This window comes from Pipra filicauda, unplaced genomic scaffold (genome assembly GCF_003945595.2).
Source record: "Pipra filicauda isolate LSUMZ 115617 unplaced genomic scaffold, ASM394559v2 scaffold309_size868695_pilon, whole genome shotgun sequence".
In the NCBI taxonomy this organism is placed as follows: domain Eukaryota; kingdom Metazoa; phylum Chordata; class Aves; order Passeriformes; family Pipridae; genus Pipra; species Pipra filicauda.
Window position 1 is genome coordinate 73,107 of NW_024104431.1, and position 19,855 is coordinate 92,961.

At 41.0% G+C, this 19,855-nt stretch overlaps 1 protein-coding gene across 1 annotated transcript; it reads left to right on the top strand.

Annotated features, from left to right (window-relative positions):
* The first annotated feature begins 1,052 nt into the window (after positions 1-1,052).
* On the top strand, positions 1,053-19,280 carry HRH1 (histamine receptor H1). The gene is made up of 3 exons (XM_027748534.2): positions 1,053-1,112; positions 15,111-15,314; positions 16,446-19,280. The coding sequence occupies exon 3, from the start codon at positions 16,557-16,559 to the stop codon at positions 17,991-17,993; it is 1,437 nt and encodes a 478-aa protein (XP_027604335.1). The 5' UTR covers positions 1,053-1,112; positions 15,111-15,314; positions 16,446-16,556; the 3' UTR covers positions 17,994-19,280.
* Positions 19,281-19,855: the final 575 nt, after the last annotated feature.

Sequence of the window (19,855 nt, forward strand, 5' to 3'; positions counted from 1 at the left end):
TAACACCAAGGAAGTAGTTAATGGCTATAACATTTCCTCACTGATAGAGGTGCACTTTTTGTCAAAGGATAATAAGGTGCACTTATTATCCTCCTAGATAGTGAGCCGGAACACGGATATCTCCTGTATTTTCTTATTTGCTCTTGGTGGGGGGGAATTGTGCAAAGTTTGATTACTCTTCACCAATTTCACAGCCAGTGAAGTTACTAAATGCCTAACAACACTATTTGCAAAAACATCATTGCATGAATTCTTCATGTCTTATGTAACAAAATAATCCCTTTGAATCCAGAGAGTTGCGTGCAACACATTTCTGAACATTTTTAGATTTGAAGCAAAAATAAACATGATCTTAAAGACAGAAATGAAAGTTGCTAAGTTAGTTGTTTTCCCTTGGAAAAAGAAACCAACAAACCCTGTGTGTTTGTTTAACATAGAGCAGATGTGCTGGATCTATCGAAGTCACAAAAATATCAGTTTAGTTAACATATGCGATAATGTGCTACATATTTGAGATTTTTCAGGTCTTGAACTAGTTTTGTAAGGCAGTTCCACTAAAAGAAAATACACATACCAAGCTACTTCAGGGTACATGCTCATTATCAGAGGAAGAGTGACAAGAGTGACAACCCTACGGTTGGATCAGGCACTGAAATGATCCCAAACCGAAATGTGATTTCTGATCTCCTGGTGTTTCCCCAGGTAAATTAACACTTCACCCTCAGGGCGGCTTCCCCTCTGCAGACGGAAGCAATCTCTGATTCCCACAGGTTTGCAATACAGGGGTTCACGGCCGAGCTGAGCCGGGAAAAGCCGCAGGGAGCAGAGCGGCAGCGCTGTGTCAGCCCGGGTACGCGGAACCGAGCTCGGTCCGCCAGCGCTGCATGGGGGAAGGGGGAAACTCGCTCTGCAGCTCCCAGAGTCCCGGCCAGCTCCCCACCGGAGGGGCGGGAGAGGGGCAGGGCATCACATCCCGCCCCGGCCCTGCCCAGCCGGGGGTGCGGACACCGCACGGGGAGGGCGAAGAGAACGACCGCCACCGGCCCTACCGGGGCTGCCCGAGCTGCCGGAGGTGCTGGGAGTCGTTCCCCGCTGTCCTCTTCGCTTTGTCGGTAAGTGGACGGCGGACGGGCAAAGGGAAGAGAGAGCTGGGATGAAGGCGAGCGGCGGCATCCTCGGCTGGGGAGTGGGAGGGGAGATTGGAGGCTTGGGGAGCGCTGGGGGCTCCTCGGTCCCCGCTCGTCCCAGCCGAGACAGGCAGCGATAGCGCTGAGCGCGGGGAGGAGCGCTGAGGAGGAAGAAAGCAAGCAAGAGCAAAACAGCTCTCTGGTACACTTCGGGTTTGACGTTTCCCAAGCATTGACTGAAAACACTTTGCAGAATAGGCTGCTCCTTATCGGGTTCCTGCCAGCTGGCAGCACAGCCCAGAAGAGCAGACGGGTGTACAGGCTTAGCGGCGAGCCAAGGATGCCACGTAGGGGCAAACAAAGCTGAGGAAAAAAGACAAAAGGTGCTTCGATACACTCTAAGAAGCTCAGCCACCTTTCTTCCCCAGAGGACACTTGTCCAAGCTGCAATCCTGGCAGCACCAAAGGGCGCTCCAGTCTGGCACCCAATAGCCCCAGCTGCTCAAGGGCTCCCGGTCCTGCCTACTGCTCCAGTAGCAGAGAGGAGCCCCGGGCCAGCAAGGGGTAGAGCATGAAGGTGATGTTCATGTGGAAGGGGAAAGGAAGGGAAGAGAAACAGATGGATAAGGTCCAGATTCTCCATTGTACTTAGTGACCACACTGACCAGTTGAATAAAGATGGTTAGGGTGAGTTTCTGTCTACCTGCAAAATATATTTACGCTCTTATTTTAAGCATTTTCCTCTTGAAAAATGATAAGTTTCCATGAAAGATTACATGGCTGAGAGAAAGCCAGGGAGGGGTTGGTTTTGCTGAGAGATCCCATTGACGACAAAGTGGATGATACAGATAATGTTTAAACTAGCAGGGAAAATTAATACCATATCTGGAGCTTTAGGATTGCAGTCATGATGGGGATTTCCGCCCTGTCTCTGTGCAAAAATAATTCATATATGGGAGATACTACCACAGGAATAAGACTTTAGTATGAATTAAACTAGAAAGTTGAGCCACTGGAAGAAGAGTTTCATAGAAGTCTGAGCTTCTATGAGGGGATGACACATATTAACAATATGATGAACGACATATATTAACATATATTAACACATATTACATATATTAACATATATTAACAATAACAATATTATTACATTTTGAAGGCCAAAATATTCTTTGGAATGCATCCATCGTCTGTAAGTTTTTTTTGGTTTTAATGCTCATGAAATATAGGCCCATTTTTACAGAGAGTTTTAAAAAATGCCAGCCAGAGTTAAAAAAGTATATATCTACCTCTTGATAATTTCAGGTTAAGGCACAAACTTAAAATAAATAAATAAATACACATCATAATACAATGGTATCTAGAAAATTGTTTAATTAAATAGTTGGTTATACTGCTAAATACCTGTATATATCACCAACAATGTCAACTTAGGAAGGTTCAGTATTAATATATAAAAATGAAGCTCAACCCTCAGAAGACAGTAGCATGACAAAGCTGGGGGGTTGGGATCAGGCAGGACACCAGGATAAAACAGAAACACCCAGACATCCAATAAATTTCCAAGTCTCATTTCATACATCCAGCACTTGAAAGATACTGAAGCTACGGTTTCAAACGATCCTGGTTTAGGAGACACTGTTGGAAATTAAATCATGATATCAAGATCTCTGCCTACTAATATTGATTCTACTACTCCACACTGAATATAAAAACACCCTCTGCTCCTGGTGTTCCACATCATGGATTAAAGCTGTCCATGATACACATTCATCAAAAGAAGTCTTAAATAAATAAACAAATAAACACATCAGCTCTCAAGTGGCTAAAACTAAACGATTTATCTGAGGATTCTCCAGAAGGGTTTCATTTTAAACCCTTATATATAAAGAGAAAAAGCAATAATATATCTGCATACAGCCAGATATTGGCTGCTACCAGGTTAGATGAGATTTTTAGGCTGCTTGTTGGATGCTTTTTGGATGTTCATCATTCACTGATTCAAAGGACATGGATCTACTCTGATACATGAACAAGAAGAAATTCAAGTTGATTATAATATTCAATGTAACTTGATAGCTTTCTTTTTTTTATATGCTTCTTCTGGAATTCACTGTTCCATTTACGGGCTTCCCTACCCTCCTCTGTTCAGCTGTAGTGGTTTTTTTTCTTTATTTTTCCATTTCCTAAGTTGTTTTCAGAGGGTTCCTAAACAAACAGCATGGAAGTTACTGCATTCACCGGTTCTGCTGAGAAGCTATGTGCCTGCAGCTCTAATCCTGTAAATTAAGGCTTTCTGGATTATGAATTGCATCCAGACTTTTTTTTTACTTTTTTTTTACTTTTTTTTTAGGTGTTTCCCTAGCCAAAGTTCTGTCAGTAACTGAATTGTCAGGGGATGTTTAATTTTTCCTGATACTATTCCTGTAGCTCTCATACGAATTATACAGGCAGGTTTTTAAGTTCTCCTCCAGCTAGAAGACAGGCCTGAGGGAATATCAGGAAAGATCTGGTAATGGTCAGGGGACCTGAAGTAAAGGACTGAAAAAGGAGACCATGAGAGCCTTGGTACCCTGCAGGATGTACTGAAACGCACAGGAAAACACCCTTGCTCATACTCTTCCTTTACTTTCCATGTAAAAAGTAGTTTTCAACCACTGATTTTTGTGTCCAGGAGTTACACAACACTGTTGAATATGCAGCAGCATTGGAACAATGAAAATTCAAATGAGCAGAACATGATTTGGAGCACAAACCTCAGTGCAGAGATATCAAAGACACTGATGCTCTGTTCTTCGTTATGCATTGAAAAATAATGCTCTCAAACAATCAATTCTCAGCCTAAAAAAAATATTGAGAACCCAGAACAATGTTATGGATTAGTAGCTACAGTGTGAGCCTGCATAACTCTGTAGTTCACTTAGGCTAAAGAGAAGAAAGATAAGAAAGAGATGACATGCAAAGAAATTAGTACCATAAATACACCAAGGAAAAACAAATCTGAAGGGACTTAAACAGCATGTGAAATCTGGAAGTACTAATGATAAACTGCTTGTGGATAAGAGCATACCCATAGTAACAGTGAATGTCACAAATGGTAACCAGCCTTTAAAGAAGAAAATATTGTTAGAAGTACCTTTTCCCTTTACTACTCACTAGCCTTTGGCTAGTTAGGTAGGTTTTAGGAGAGTGTTTTCAGCTCCAAACCACTCAATAACAAGCTGAACTTTGCGGGACTGAATTTGGTTTGGGTGTTTAGCTTCCTGTCTTGGTGTGGTGGTTTGAAACTCCCAAGAATCTAATTTTTAAGTTCAAGCCCCCCCTCCCACAGTTTGCCCCTGTGAGCAGGGTTTAGTGATGGTATAGACTTTTTCACCCCATGTGGAGAGTTTTCAGACAAAACACAACCATTCGTTATTGGGGGAAGGGGAAAATATTTACAAAGGTTTATTTACACCCACATATTTATTTACATTAAATTAAATTATTTCTCCTCTTCTTCAATAAAAGTCCAAGAAGAAAAGAGAAAAGTCTTTCTATCACTTCTCAGCCACAGTTCCTTCATTTCAGTTTTTTCTGGCACTGGGTAGTGTCCTTCATTTTCCTGAGGCAGCAGATTTACGTATGGCAGTCAGGATTTTTGTTCTTATTTTGTGGAAATTTCAACCCCGAGCCAGAGCCTTCGGGGGATTTCCTTGTAGATCTTCACTCCTTTTGGGTTAGAACATTGAAGGCAGCTTTCAGTTCAGTCTTACCAACGCTCTTTTGCTCTGTCCCAGCTCGACAGCTTGATAGAAACAGCAACAGCAGCAGCAGAGGGCACGGCCACCTCCTCCGCATTCCGTCCTGGCTCAGCTCTCAGGACAAACTCCGGGTTTTCAGCTCCTTTCTCCCTCTCTCCAGCTGCTGCTGCATTTTGGGACTCCCTAAGGGTTTGGAAGTCCACCCCTCCTCTTCAGAGAGACTCTGTTTTTTGGGAAAATAATACAGTCTTACTCCAAACCAGCTCTGTTGAGTTTACCTCTGGTTTTTTGCCAGCTCTCCCTCCTGCAGGAACATCTCTGCGTCTCTCAGCCGGTTTCACGTTATCTCTTTGCTACTGGCTATCCTTTGGCTTTTAGCCATCGCTGTCTCTGTTCAGGACTGCTCCACTGCCGTTTTCAGTGTCTTCTGCTGCTGCTGACAGTAAGGAAACTTTTCCAGCTCTTGATTACGGGACCCGGTCCAGTTTTGACACTATACTGGGTCTCCTGTAGCCTTGGCTGGGGGCTGGGGGCCCTTGGCCCCCAGAGGGGCTCACTGGCCCCCTGCCTCCTCGTGGCTCAGATCATGGCTACCTCTCTTCTAAACTATCTTCACCACCTTCTCTTCCGTTTCTGTGGGCATGTAATTTCCATAGGGTGCATGTGGACTATTGATTGATCCAGTAAGAATATTATCAGTGGGGCAAACCATTACTACCTCAAAAAAGGTTTTTCAAACCACCACACTTGGCATGGCCTCTTCATATTTAGAAGGAAGTATTGCTTAGCACTAAATTGTATGTTCACCTATGCCAATTAATTAGGACATGCATGCTCATTTAATCAAATTAATGATGGAGAGGTATGAACAGATTGCTCACAGACCCTTAAGATCGGCAAAATGTCAGTTTTATTAGAAGAAAGACAGTTTATATAGTCGTCATGACACTTAGTTCTTGTTCACACTACATTGGTTACATAAAGAAAACATACTTTGCTGTCCACTGCTAATTGGATCACAACAGGTGGTCATAGGAGATGAGAAAACTTAATTCACCTGCCAAAACTCCTCCTTGGCCTCTGGCATGAATCCACCTTTGTTCTAACTTCAGCTCCTGTAGCCATTTTAACTAGCTGACTACACCCAAACTGTGCTAAAGCAATACACACAGAAATGTAAGGGAAATTGTTCACACAATTTCTGTCTTCCGACATCAAATTATGCTATTGCCAGTCTTTTCTGCTCACACAAGGATTTCTCTACACAGGAAAGCATTTTAGATGCCCATTAAGCTTTACTTCTTTACTTCTCCTTTTTGAGCCAATATTTGATATTTTTCTGTATATTGCATATTATTAGTTATGTGGACACTTCCTAAGACTAATGTGTCTGTATTTTGGATTTCATTTCCACTTCTGACATATTACTGCTGCTCCCAGAACATTGCCTTCCGAGCATCACTTTCTTGGCTTTAGTGGTGGGTTTTTGAATACAGTAACGAACACCTAAAATATACTTCCAGGTTCACATATGCTCAGCATCATATAGGAACTATACAGTAAAAGTTGTACTTCTTGTCATCCTGGGAGATCAAATAATCAAGTTGATTTAAAAAAAAATAAAATTCAGAACACGGAAACACAGGAACACATAGCAAATATCAAAACCAGAATGAAGTTTTCCCTTGTCTCAGGGAAAAGAACTTTGATGGTGTTCTGGTTACTACTAATGAGAGCAAGAACTTCCAGAGGAGTATTTCTTCGATCACTCTTTGCTCAAGAACTGGCCCTTACAGTGAGTCTAAGTTTGGAAATTGAATTCTTGTGTTTGGCAGTGCCCAAGAACAGAAACAGAAGACTGGATGGGAGGATGCAAAGTTAGATTGAGCTGAAGTTAAACACCAGGGTTGGATTAGCTTTATTTCAGTTTGTCCATATAGACAAGTCAAAAGCAGGTAGAAAATTAGGCTCTTCACGTCAAACGACTTCAAATCATCATCCTTGTGTAGCCACAACTGAAGTAATAAACTCCTCAAACTTTGCATTGCTTGAGTGTGAAGCTGCATTTGTACCAAAGCTCCATTTGTACCACAAGCTTCCATATTTTACAGAAATAATTTGCTTTTGACAGGTTGTTATAGTTTGTCTAGTTCTCCTGCTGTGATGTGCATTCATAACTGTGTATAACACAATATCTCAATCAATCTGCGAAGTGACTGAGTACCCAGCCATGCCGTGGAAGTACCTATCAAACTCTGGGACTGAATCCCCTCCATGAACATACTATGAAAATAGCACAACATGCTATTTTAAAGTGGAAAGAGTATAAGATCAGCAAAAGCACACTGCTACAGTATTGCAAACAGAACTGCCTATACGGTTGTTTTGAGTTTTGGGTTTTATTAATTTTTTTGTTTTAATCACAATGTTTCATATTATTGTTCTTACAGTATTTTTAAATGACCTCTGAGAAATGTCTGCAAGGCTGCACTCCTGCTCTAGCCTGTTTCCTTGGGGGATTTAAGGATAATGGCACCCATCCCTGTGGAGAAACACAGGGAGGTATGTTCTCCCGACCCTTCATCCATTTCTCCTTTGGGTAGCTACAATTGCTTCTGGGAAGTTTAAATTCTCTTTAGATGTCAGAGATGTCTTACTCTTTGGGCTTTGTGTGCAAGTTTGTGCCATTATGGCATACCTAATATATGAAGCCAGGGCCAGGAATCGTCAAGAATGCGTCCAGAAGCCCACCCCAGTGGTGGGAAACCTCGAGTGGCAGGGGTTATGGGAGGATATGGGTAAATTCTCAGAGAACTTTTCTGCTCCAACAACATGGAAGTTCACCCTTGAACAGCTCCTAAAGCCCATGAAAATAATGAAATCCATGAGGGAGAGAGGTTGTGGTAGACTCATGGAAAGGCAGCTCACAGTTGCATGCGGAGTTTTGGCCACTGCCTACCAGCAGCTGCTTGGTGTGGTGCAGCACTTCTGTGCAGCAAGGGAAAGGAAAATGCCTGATCCCATGGGGACTCAGGATATGGCCAAACCAAAAGAACAGACCAAGCCAATGGAGGTTGCCCCTATCCAAAAAAGGAAATATGAGACCAATTGACCAATTGATGATGGCAGGGAGGCAGGACCCTCACAGGCGGCAGGCCCAGAGCCAGAGATCATCACAGAGGCCTTGTCATATAACAACCTCCGGAGTTTGTTACTTGTCACTCAAATGAGCCCATTCTGACCTGGATGATCTGAGTTTGGGACTCTACGGGTAAGGCCATAAACCTTGATGCAGTGAAGCAAGGTTCTTGAGGTCTATTGCCCAGGGTGCGAGTATCGAGGAGGTGTTTGTGAGAGAATCAAAGTCCCTTTCTCTCTGGACATGACTTCTGACCGGTGTGAGGGAGAGGTTCATTTACAGAGAACCTTTGCAGGAGCACCATTATTCAAAGGGCTGGAAGACCATAGAGGAGGGGATCCTACACCTGAGGGAACTGGCACTGTTAGAGGTACTTTTTGGAAGGGACCCTGACAGAGTTAGGTGCACACCACAGATGTGGTGGAGCCTCACACACATGGAGCCGTCTGCACATGCCAGTTACCTGACACCATTGCAGGCTGGGGAAAACTGAGAGCCAGGGAGCTCTATAATAAATAACTTCAGATGTATGACAGCATGATCAGTGGCCCGCTACAGGCCCCCATCCCCAGCGCAGAGACATTGATTGAGGGCCTCAAGACACTACACAGGCAAAGGATGGACAGAAAAAACTGAGAGAGAAGATTGAGGTAGACTGTTTCCATGTCTCAGCTGCAGGAGCTGAGGAAAAAAACCTCCAAAGCAATTTAATTGGAGATAAGAAAAGGATTTAATTAAGTAACAAGATGCCCCTCTGTACAGATGTTACAATTTATAATATTGGTTGTCCAATCCCAGGTTTCATCCACCCACTGGCTTTTGCCCTGGTCCACCCTCGGCCTGCCCGTGGAGAATTGAGGCTGGGGGCTTTTCAAGACCACTTCTTCATCATCTTCATCTTCTTCAGAGCACAAAGGGTACACGGTCACCCAGTTCTTGACTGTACTCTTGCGGTTCAGGCCAGGGTACAAGTGTTCTCTAAACAAAATAGGCCTACTCTTAAAGAGAGACTAAACATTTTCTACTGGAATTCAGGGATATTGATATGGGAGTATGGAATGTGGTGATGGGGTAGGGAAATGTGTGAGCTACTGTGCTAAAGGGTGAGTGAATAAGGGTTGCTGCTTCTAAAATCTACTTCTACTATATAACTACTTATAAAGTTGGATTTTGGGGTTCTCAAACCATGACAAAAGCTTATAAAAATTAGGAAAATAAGAAAAAAAACAGATGGACCTAAAGGCATCACTGGTGGCACCGGTGCGAACCAGACGCCCCCCAGCTAGAGAGAGAGGACAGACCTCACAAACCAAGGTGTGGAAGTCCTAGAGGACCACGGAGAAGACATGAGGCGGTGGAACAGGAAACCCACCTGCGCTCCAGCAGCCTGACTACAGGAGCTGAAGGAGAGAGAAAAAGGGAAGTCAATGAGAGTGAGTGCAGCACCGGTATCCTATGGGCAGGGATCTGACCTGCTAGAAAGTACCTCCCATATGTATTCACAGGGAAAAACCTGTGATTGACTGAAGAACAGTTTTAGGGGATTTTGTTCTGTTACCTACATTTTTTAGTAAAGAGCTGTTATTTTCTTTTCCACACCTTTTCCACTGGAGCCTCTTAATTTCAAAGTTATAATTACCCAGAGGGAGGAGCTTGGTTTTTTCTCATATCCCGCCCTCCTTAGCAGATATTCCTGTCTTGTTAAACTGAGGCAGTGGTAAAATGAGTATGTTTGTTCTCACTGCACAAAATTCAAAGCTGTTTTTCCTTCCCTGCTCCCCATTCCCCTGAGATCCAACAGCATCACATATCCTTAGTAGTTACTCAAGGAGTAATGATTTAAGATGGGATACAGTACAATATTCTTAATCCAATGCAGTGAACAATACACCAGTAAGAGGGAGGTGGGGGGAAGGTCAGCACACCAGAAGAGATGGTTATTTCTGAGAGAGACCAGTATTTTCACAAGCAGACACAGTACAGCATCTTGATCAAGAGCTGAGCTCAGTGGTGCCTCAGATTCAAGTACTCAATTTCCTCACAAAGTTCACAGGCCTTGGGATCCATGCGTGCAAATAAGGATAGCATGGCTATATTGATTTGTGATCTTCATGCTAAAACTTTCAGAAGGCTCTGGAGGTCTACAGTTTTTGCTGGCAGAGAGCTAAAACTAACCAGTTTCTTTCCTACTGAACCAGGCCCCTCACCCAAATAAAAGCCTAAAGATCAGCAATCAGCAAAATCTATGTTGAGAGCAGCATGTAGTCTGCCAATCTGATCACTGTGTGAGGCTGGAGAAGCAACTGCTGTGATTCTATAAAAGCTAAAACCTGAAAATATCAAATATAATCAAGTTAAGCTTCATCTACAAGCCTGAAGCTGAGCTTCCACTTATATTTTCTAAATTTTCAGCCAGCACAAATGTTTTCTTGCTCTTTGAATTATGCTTCACTTTAAATATCTCCATGTAATATTTCCTCAATTAAATAAAAGCAGAAGTATTTGTCTGCAATCCTGACAGCCTGTACCCTAATATCCAAATACACCAATTAAAAAAAAAGAGTGATAGCACAGTAGAATCACTGGACTGAAAAGAAAATAGCCCTACATAAGCCAGTTACAAATTCAGTGTATCATATTTTCATAATAATAAATACTTTTTTCTCCTTGAAAGACTTCATAAAGTAACTCAGAAATGTCAATTGTCCTTCACAATAGGCTCTGCATTCCATCTTTTTGTTGTTCACAAGGTCTGCTTGTTATGCTTAGAATATCACCATCCAAGTTAGAGAAATAAGGGTAAATTTAAAATCACAGAACAGACCACAACCAAGTTAAATAACTCCTATGTAGAAGGACAGACATGCTGACTTTGTTCTAGCCCTTTTGTAACACTGAATTAAGCAGTCCCCTGTTCACTGCTCTAGGCATGAGAGGACCATTCACAGAGTACTGCACACTCAGAACAGATGGATAAATGAATTCAAGGAGCCTTCAGCTAAAGTATTTTAAAATAATTTGTAATGTGTATTGCTAGAGATAATTGAATAAATGTCTTAGGAGTGTGGATGTAACCACACTGTTCCTTCTATTCTGCTTTATTCTTGCTCTGAACCTATACGGCCTATTGAAAATATTTTTTAGACAAGTGACAGAATAAGGAGGGATAAAAAGGCATCAATTACAGCATTGGACCATCGAATCTCCTTGGAAGTGAAAGTGTGGAGAAGGCTTCAGAACCAGCCTGCTTGCCCTTCCCCTGCCCAGGAAGAATACCTTTCCCAGTCACCACTGGCACACTGAAGGTCTGCATCATTTTGCGGAGCATCCAGCTCCTAAATCAGCATGTAGATCTCAAATCCAACAACTCAGACAGCAATTTTCTCTGCAGTCTAGTCTGTAAAGTAGATTTCAGCACATCTGCTACATTAGTTCTGGCCTCATTTATTCCCCAAGACAGCATTTACTTCAAGAACGACTGAAAATCCTCTGCCACCAAATGCACACAATGCAAGTTAATGCAAAACTAGACAGTCACATGCCCAAATCTGTTGTTAAGGAGTTTCTCCACACAAAGGAAGAGTCATAATAAAAACAAGGAATGAAAGTATTTGTAAGTCAGACTGGTTTGTTTGTTCACAGAGTAAGAGATTTATTTATAACTCTCACTGCCCTTTAAAATAGGTATCTGAGGGGAAGAGGACAATCCAGCAGGACAAACTTTGACTGGTCAGACACTAAAGCTTCAGATTATGTATCTTTTCATTTCAGACTACCTAGGAGAGACAACTCAAGGACAGACGAAATTCAGTCTTTCCTTTGATAGTGGAAGACACTTTTCTGAGGGAAAAAACCAAACAAACAACCAAAACCCAAAACAACAAACTTGTGTCCTCCCTGGACTGAGACAGTGGGAGCAGCAGGCAAGTTATCAAGGTTTTTCATCTACTTTTTATCAAAAATATTCCTTGAATATTGGCAGGCATTGAATAGGGAATGTTTCCTTACAGAGAAATAAATGAGTCTTTTGAGAGGGAAATTAATCAAACCTGTAGTAACGTTAAAACTTTCAACACCTAAAGAATAATTAAAACAAATCACTAGAAACAAATAGGTTTCTCGAGTATAACATAATGAAGACAAGTCATCTGAAATCAAATTTTAGCTTCTAACTTGAACTTAGTCCGATGAACAAAAATTCAGCTCTAGCCCAGCCCTTTCCTGTTGGAGCTGTAGTTTCTTAAAAGCTCATCCATAAGAGATATGCTGGCATCTGTTTCTAGAAACTTCCTCCCACTTAGCCAGGGCTTAATAGATTGCACCTGCACTAATGAGTCAATAAGACATCCACTCAGCATGTCCCAGTAGATTCTTGTTCCTTATAACTGTGATACAATAACAAACAAATCATGATTACTGGTTTTCCTTATAGAAAAAGCTCTTTACAGACTGTAAAAATTAGAGAGGCATTTCATGGTGAGGTCAGGGTTCAGAAATTCCAAAAAGTAATCCAAGACCTTAGACTGACTGTTTTCTTTAAAATCTGTTTAGTATTAGTGAACTTTGTCTTGGTGTAACTCTTCAAACATTTAAAACCCATTTATTCAGTATCATTACTGTTCCTCTACTGGGAACTGAGATACAGATAAGGAATTAAACCAGTAGCTCCTGAACATATACCACAAGCAGCTTACAGACACTTGCCAAATGGTGTGTGCCTCAAGGAAGAGAAAGGAACTGCTATTGCAAATCACAGAGCTATCACCATGACTAACTGCTGATGATATTTGGTACCATCACTACTAATGGTGTTGGGAGGAAGTTTAAGAAGGAAATTTGTAGACTACAATCTTCCTTAGAGCACAGAAGAGGAGAGTGGTGAATTTCACATTATGGAGAAAGGCTTATTGCTTTCTAATTAGCTTCCATTGGACAAAATGGTGTGGCAAAATGTACTAATTCCAACAAAGAGTGACAAATGTAGCAGTTCAATATAAGCTTAGTGGGTAAGAGAGGGCAAAGGGCTCTGAATACAGTGTGGTATTGGAGGGCATTGAGTAGTAACATAACATTTCTGCAAATGAAAGGAACTTCACTGCATGCTATTTTGTGTGCAGTCACCTTCACTTCTGAGGGGAACCTGACTTGTTTCTCTTGCACTGTTCTGCTGGTCTGTGTAGAAAAGGGAGATGTGGGCCCTCTGTAACTAACTGCTTGTTGAAAGGGTACGGACACTGATGGGTGCAGGACGTACAGTCTCCTGCGTTGGCCCCCTTCTTTGGCCCCCAGAAGACTCAAGAAGGACACCAGATTATTTTTCATGTACACACATGAGTGTGGGACTACGGTACGTCTGATATGTTGCCAAATGCCTACCAGAATTTAAGGAGAATTTCGCGCGATCTGAAAAATCTAAGGCAGAAACAGCAGCAGCACATGGTGTCATGTGCTAGGAAATGCAAAGAGACAGTTGCAAGGACTAGATCATACAAAGGCAACATTGCATTTCTGCTCTACTTTAAGCATTTTGTGCCCAATTCAATCCCTTGATAAACTTTTTAATGGATTCAGAGGTACAGTTTGGCTTCAGATTAAACTAAAGGATTCAGAAGCATGTGCTGGTATATAACTTTCGTGACAAAGGTATGGAGACCCTCCTCCAGTTATGTCTTTAGTGGCTTCTTTCTTATCAACACACTCCAAAACCTAAATCAATCAGAGCCTTAAAGTACTGTCTTTGGTGGGAGAATACTCCCAAAATCAGGGTTGTAAAAGATCATCTGTGAAATCCACAAATTGTTCAACAGGGAAAATATGGTGTTACTGTAGAGCTTTCATATCCTAATCCAGCTTCAGATCTACTCACTCTAGACTAGGGCAAATGGTTCTTGCAAGCTCATTTCAGTAATTAATACTGTAGGTGTTTTTTACTGGGTATAGTCCCACTCATAGCCATATTAAACCTATCATATAAGTGGACTTGTTCCAATGGAAGATGTCAGAAGATCAAAGTCAGACTAGATTGCTTGCACTGCACTGAAGTTTAAAAAAACCCTAATTTCAAAATCTAGATTGCTTGTCTAGAGTGTCTGAAGGAGTACAGACCAAAAAAAGTCTAAACAGAAAAAATCAGTAAGTAGTCAGGACATTGGCTGGTTTTAGATGTATGATGTTTGCCGATCTGGCAAACTGTTCCTCAATTTCACTTTAAAATTTAATAGTACATGGCCAGCTCTCTAAAAAGCTGAGAAGATAAGATACATGAGGGACTATGAATCGCTCAAATGATACTGTGATGAAAATTACATTATAAGACAGAATTATTATAAACATGAAGTACCACTTAGCATGTGTATTTTTTAAAGAGCAAGTGCATTACCCTGAATTTTTCTTGTTCTTAGCATTTTCAAATTATTTTCATCTCCTGACATAATTTTTGGATTCTTATAGCTTGCATAAGCTCTTCCAAAACAGAAAAGTAATCAAGCTTTGTAATGTAATAAAAGACATTTTAATAAAAGGGGAGTGTGAGTTGAAAACTTGACCTTCATGCCTTCTTTGGAGCACAACTCCAGATCGAGTTCTGCAAGTTGCTTTCTAAATCCTACCCTATCTTACCACAGCAGTGCTAAGCAGAAAGTTTGGGAAGCAGTCAACAAAATTTACTGAATTCTGCTCTATGTTTTGTTCACAAAAGCACAGAATTGTTAGGGTTGGAAGGGACCTCTGAAGGTTGTCCAGTCCAACCCCATACGCATATATATTCCATATACAGTTCATAAATAACAAAGGAGAGCTGTCTAACCAGATAACTTTCTTTGCTGTTATTTTTAATGTTGAAGACTCAGTTAAAGTTGCCTTCTCTCCCTTTATTTTACCATAAATTTAAATGAAAATACGTGAAGATCAGTCATTTTTTTATGGGGTCCCTGAAACAATGAACATAATTCCTTGACCTGAGCACATCCTGTACCCTCACACCCAGCGAGGAGGTCACAGTGTTTAGCTGTGGAAAGGACAGAGTGGGATATAATAATTTTCCATCACCAGACATACTAGTTTCAAATCCAAGGAGTAATTTCTGTTCTCATTCTCACACAGGAGATGCTTGAGGCTTCTGATCTGCTGACATCTGTGCCAGGCTGCCACTGAGGACCTGTACCTGACAGAACCTGAGGGCTGTATGGAATATACAGAATACAAAATTCCAGAGCACAGCTGTCAAGCTCACACCCCATGGTGTCCCTATTTCCTCTGCCTATGGATGCTCCTGCTTCCAAGGACACATCTCAACACCAGGCATTTGTAAGTAAAGCCTAAGTAAAGCCCTCAAAGCAGGGATTTGACCTCTTATAAGAAAGCACACAAACATTTTAGTTTCAAACCTGATTTCTGGAATAAGAAAGATAAAGTTAGCACGAAACACTGAATTATTGAATTTCAATATTAAACATTGATCACTGAATAATCTATTGCATTGTATTGTTCAGACCTTGTTTAGAACTCTAAGGATGAGAAATCCCATATATGTCTCAGTGCTAGCTGTGAAAAACTTTGGGCTAATATCTTCACGATCTGTTTCTTTCCTCATTTGTTTAAGAGATTTACCAGAACATAAACTCAGACAAGCTCTATAAAATGGCACAAAACGTGTATCACCCTCACGGACATTTTTCTTCTATGTCCTGAAGACAGAATTTGGTCAATTGACCATATGCTCCAAGACTTAAAATATTATTAATCATTTTTTGGACTTTAGATCAATGCATGAAGTTAGCAGTTGGGAAGTAGATTCTTAATAATCCTAAAAAATTCTATTATTTTGCACTTGATTTAAAATAAGACTAGCATCTTTAAATGTTTGAAATCTGTGTAAGCCTAAATTGTGTAGGAATAGATTACTCATTACCTATAATTTGAATGATTGCTTCTGGCTGCCAACTGCTGTATTCTCAAACTATTAGGTGTAGGTTGTAAATTACAGGTTTGTTTAAATGTTTTAGTACAAAACATGTTAATATACTTTTTACTACCACTTTAAATTGGTTTGCCAGTATGTAGTTTATATTTTGGTTTTTGATCAGCTATTTACTGAGATATAATGAATTAAACCAGTGAGGACTGAAATTTCTTTTCCAGATTCTGGGGTCAGAAATATATAAAGTCCTATGAAACACCTCTGCAAACCATTTTGGATTGGTTAGTGGAGCTTGCTCCAGTACTTTTCATAGAACACATCTTTTATTACCTTGTGGGTCCCTTCCAACTCAGAATATTCTGTGAAATCTGTGAAACCTATATGTAAAATGTTGTAAAAATTCATTACTTAGGAAAGCCCTAAAAGGGACAGTGATAAGGTGAAGCACAGATAAGCTTTATTATTTTATTTTATTTTAGTACTACAGTGATTAAGCACGTTTCTTTTCCTTTCCCTAGTTCTGGAAATAAAAATCACAAAGCAGTCCAACACATTTTCATCCAGAAGTGTAAACCAAGAGTGACTTTCCAAGGCCTGGACATTGGCCCTGATTTTCATTCTGTGGGCCTATGAAAAAGATGTCAAAAAACACAACAGATAACTCAACTAACCCTCACTCAGCTCTTCTAGGCCTGTTCCTGGGAAGCATTTCACTGATCACTATTGTCATGAATATATTAGTACTATGTGCTGTGAAAACTGAGAAGAAGCTGCAGACAGTTGGCAATTTATACATTGTCAGCCTATCTATAGCAGATCTTATAGTTGGTGCAGCTGTCATGCCCCTGAATATTGTCTATCTTCTAAGTCCAATGTGGCCTCTGGGTTTACCAGTCTGTTTGTTCTGGCTGTCCATGGATTATGTGGCCAGCACTGCCTCCATTTTCAACCTCTTCATATTGTGCATCGACCGCTACCAGTCAGTTCAGCAACCACTGAAATATCTCAAGGACCGAACAAAAATGAGAGCATCGCTCATGATTTTGGGGATCTGGTTGCTCTCTTTCATGTGGGTCATTCCAATCCTAGGATGGCACCTTTTTGCTAACAATGGGGAAAGGAAAGTAAAGAAAAACAAGTGTGAGACGGAATTCTCTGAGGTCACCTGGTTCAAAGTGTTGACGGCCATTGTCAACTTCTACCTACCCTCGATCTTGATGTTGTGGTTCTATTATAAAATATTCAGAGCTGTTCGAAAACACTGCCAACACCGAGAGCTCATCAATGGATCAGATGGGTCTTCCTCAGACAAAAACTTCATACAGCGTAGCAAGATGAAGGACGAGCAAAATGTTTGCCTCCAAAAGCAGATCTTAGATGAGAACACCCCGCCCAAAGACAAGCAAAGCTCCCCACAGCCTGAAAATGCGGAGGCAGAACTTCATTTCAGTAATCCTGACAAGTCTTCAAAGGCGTTTGATGGCAAGAGTAACAGGAAAGTCTTTAAATGGAGGTGTTTTCCTCTCAGCACTGCCCAGTCTGAGCGAGGCCTGGATAAAGCAGGAAAGAACTACATGTGTGCAATGAAAGAGAGCACAAAAGAGAAGGAGCCCTGCTCACAAGACAGTGACTCAAGCGTTGCATCAGACAACCAGACTTTCCCTGAGGTGGTACCATGTGGAGAGAACTCCAGCCCTAACTCGGAAAGAGCCTGCAGTGCTCAGGAAAAGACTGAGAACAGAGATTTCAGAGGACTGACTTACCTGAGGAAAACCTGGCAAAGTCTCCATACCCATTCCAAAGGGAACATTCAGGGACTGCATGGGAACAGGGAGAGGAAAGCAGCAAAGCAGTTAGGGGTCATAATGGCAGCCTTCATGCTGTGCTGGATTCCCTATTTTGTGTCATTTATGGTAATAGCATTTCACGACCATGAACAGTTTTCAAAATTACATATGGTCACTGTATGGCTCGGCTATGTGAACTCCACCTTAAATCCCTTCCTGTATCCTCTTTGTAACCAGAATTTCAAGAAGACATTCAAACAGATCCTTCACATTCACTGATATTGCTCTGAATTTTTGAGCTCAAAAGCAGCTCAAGAGGTCAAACAAACATAATCTTCCAGTCTCAAAGAAAAACACCAAAAAAGTTGTAATTTATAAGCAAATGTTAGTAAAAGTGGGAAATATGCATTTAACAGTTTTACCCATATTTGAAGAGAGCTACTTCAGATCAGGAATCTGAAAAATTCATGGTCAACCTCCAAACTGTTGGACTGTTGTAAACCATTTACAATTTGAGATGGCCTCTTTCATCACGCAGAACAAAACTGGAGGTATAAATAGAGATCTTCAGTGATTATAAATTATTCAGCTACAGAAAAGGAAGAAATAGAATAACACTTCTGTGATTGGCCAAATATATTTTTCTCTTTCAACTTACTCCATTAAACACAGGAACATATTGCTTGCAAAGTGGGATTTGCAAGTGGAGGTATTCTGCATAGTCAAAGAACTTTCAACTGTTTAAGAAAGTCTCCCATATTTATTTAAAGCTACCCCAAAAATCATAAACTTTTTATGAAATGTCAAGTCATATTGTACCCTACTGTATCTCTTTGATATCATGTTTGCTCCATTTATACCTGTACACTGACTTTGCTGAAAAAATTAGTATTTTTATGTCCTAGAAATTTTGCTAAGACTTTTCATGCTGTCACTATCTGTTCAAGAAAAGTGTGCTCCTGTTTCCAGGCTTGCAGTTGATTATACATGAAGTATGTTTACCTTTTCTTTCCTTTATATTTAATTGCATTTTATAAATCTTGTTGTAAATGCTGTAAAATATTTCAGGAGAAACTCACGATAATAGAATACTCTGTGTTTGAAGAGATCTCAAAAAAACATCTAAGTACAAGCTACAGCTGAAATCTGGGCTGGCTTTTACATTACATGATGTTGCTAAGGGCCTTTGTCCACAACTTCAAATCATAGAATAATAGAATCAACTGGGTTGGAAAAGACTTCTGAGATCATCAAGAACAACCCTTGAATGACAAACATCTGTAAAACCAGCTTCATGTGGAAAAGCTGGGAGGCAGCCTTGACAGATGAGGTTCATTCCACCAACTCTGAGCATTCACTTCTTCAGCCACTGATTTAACTGTTTCTAAGTATTGACTAATTCTCAGAACCAGACATGCCCTGTTACACAGCAGAAATCAATCCCCTCTTCCTAAGTGCAGTCAAGTATAGATTAGTTCCCAAAGGAAGAACACACAGTCCCTCAGCACAGAATGGTTTGGGTTGAAAAGGACCTTAAAGACCATCTCGTTTCAACCCCCGGCCATGGGCAGGGACACCTTCCACCAGCCCAGGTTGCTCCAAGCCCCGTCCAACCTGGCCTTGGACACTTCCAGGGATGGGGCAGCCACAGCTCCTCTGGGCAACCTGTGTCAGGGCCTCACCACCCTCATATATATAAATTTCTTCCTTATATCTGATTTAAATCTGCCCTCTATCAATTCAAAGCACGGTATATAGTGTCATATATCATATGAGCCAACTTATCAGGGAGCTTGCAACTTCACAGAATAATGACACCAAAATAAAAGCAGAGAGTACAGACTGGAGAGCAAGAAGGAGAATTGAGGCAGGCTAGATCTCAGGCCCTGGATTAGCCAAGTATATCAAGATACAATAGTACCTTGTTTGTGGCACATCAGTAAAGCTTTCATTCCTATTCTGCTGCTAGGAACAAGAGATGCTTCTCTATATGAGAGAGGCATTTTAAGCAAACACTGTGGAGTATGTTAGCTTTAAGAGAAATCCCAGAACCAGATAACTTCAACAGCTAAAGTCACATTTGCATGTCATGGTGAGTTTATGTAAGTATTTTCCCATACATTTTAGGAATGATGATTAAA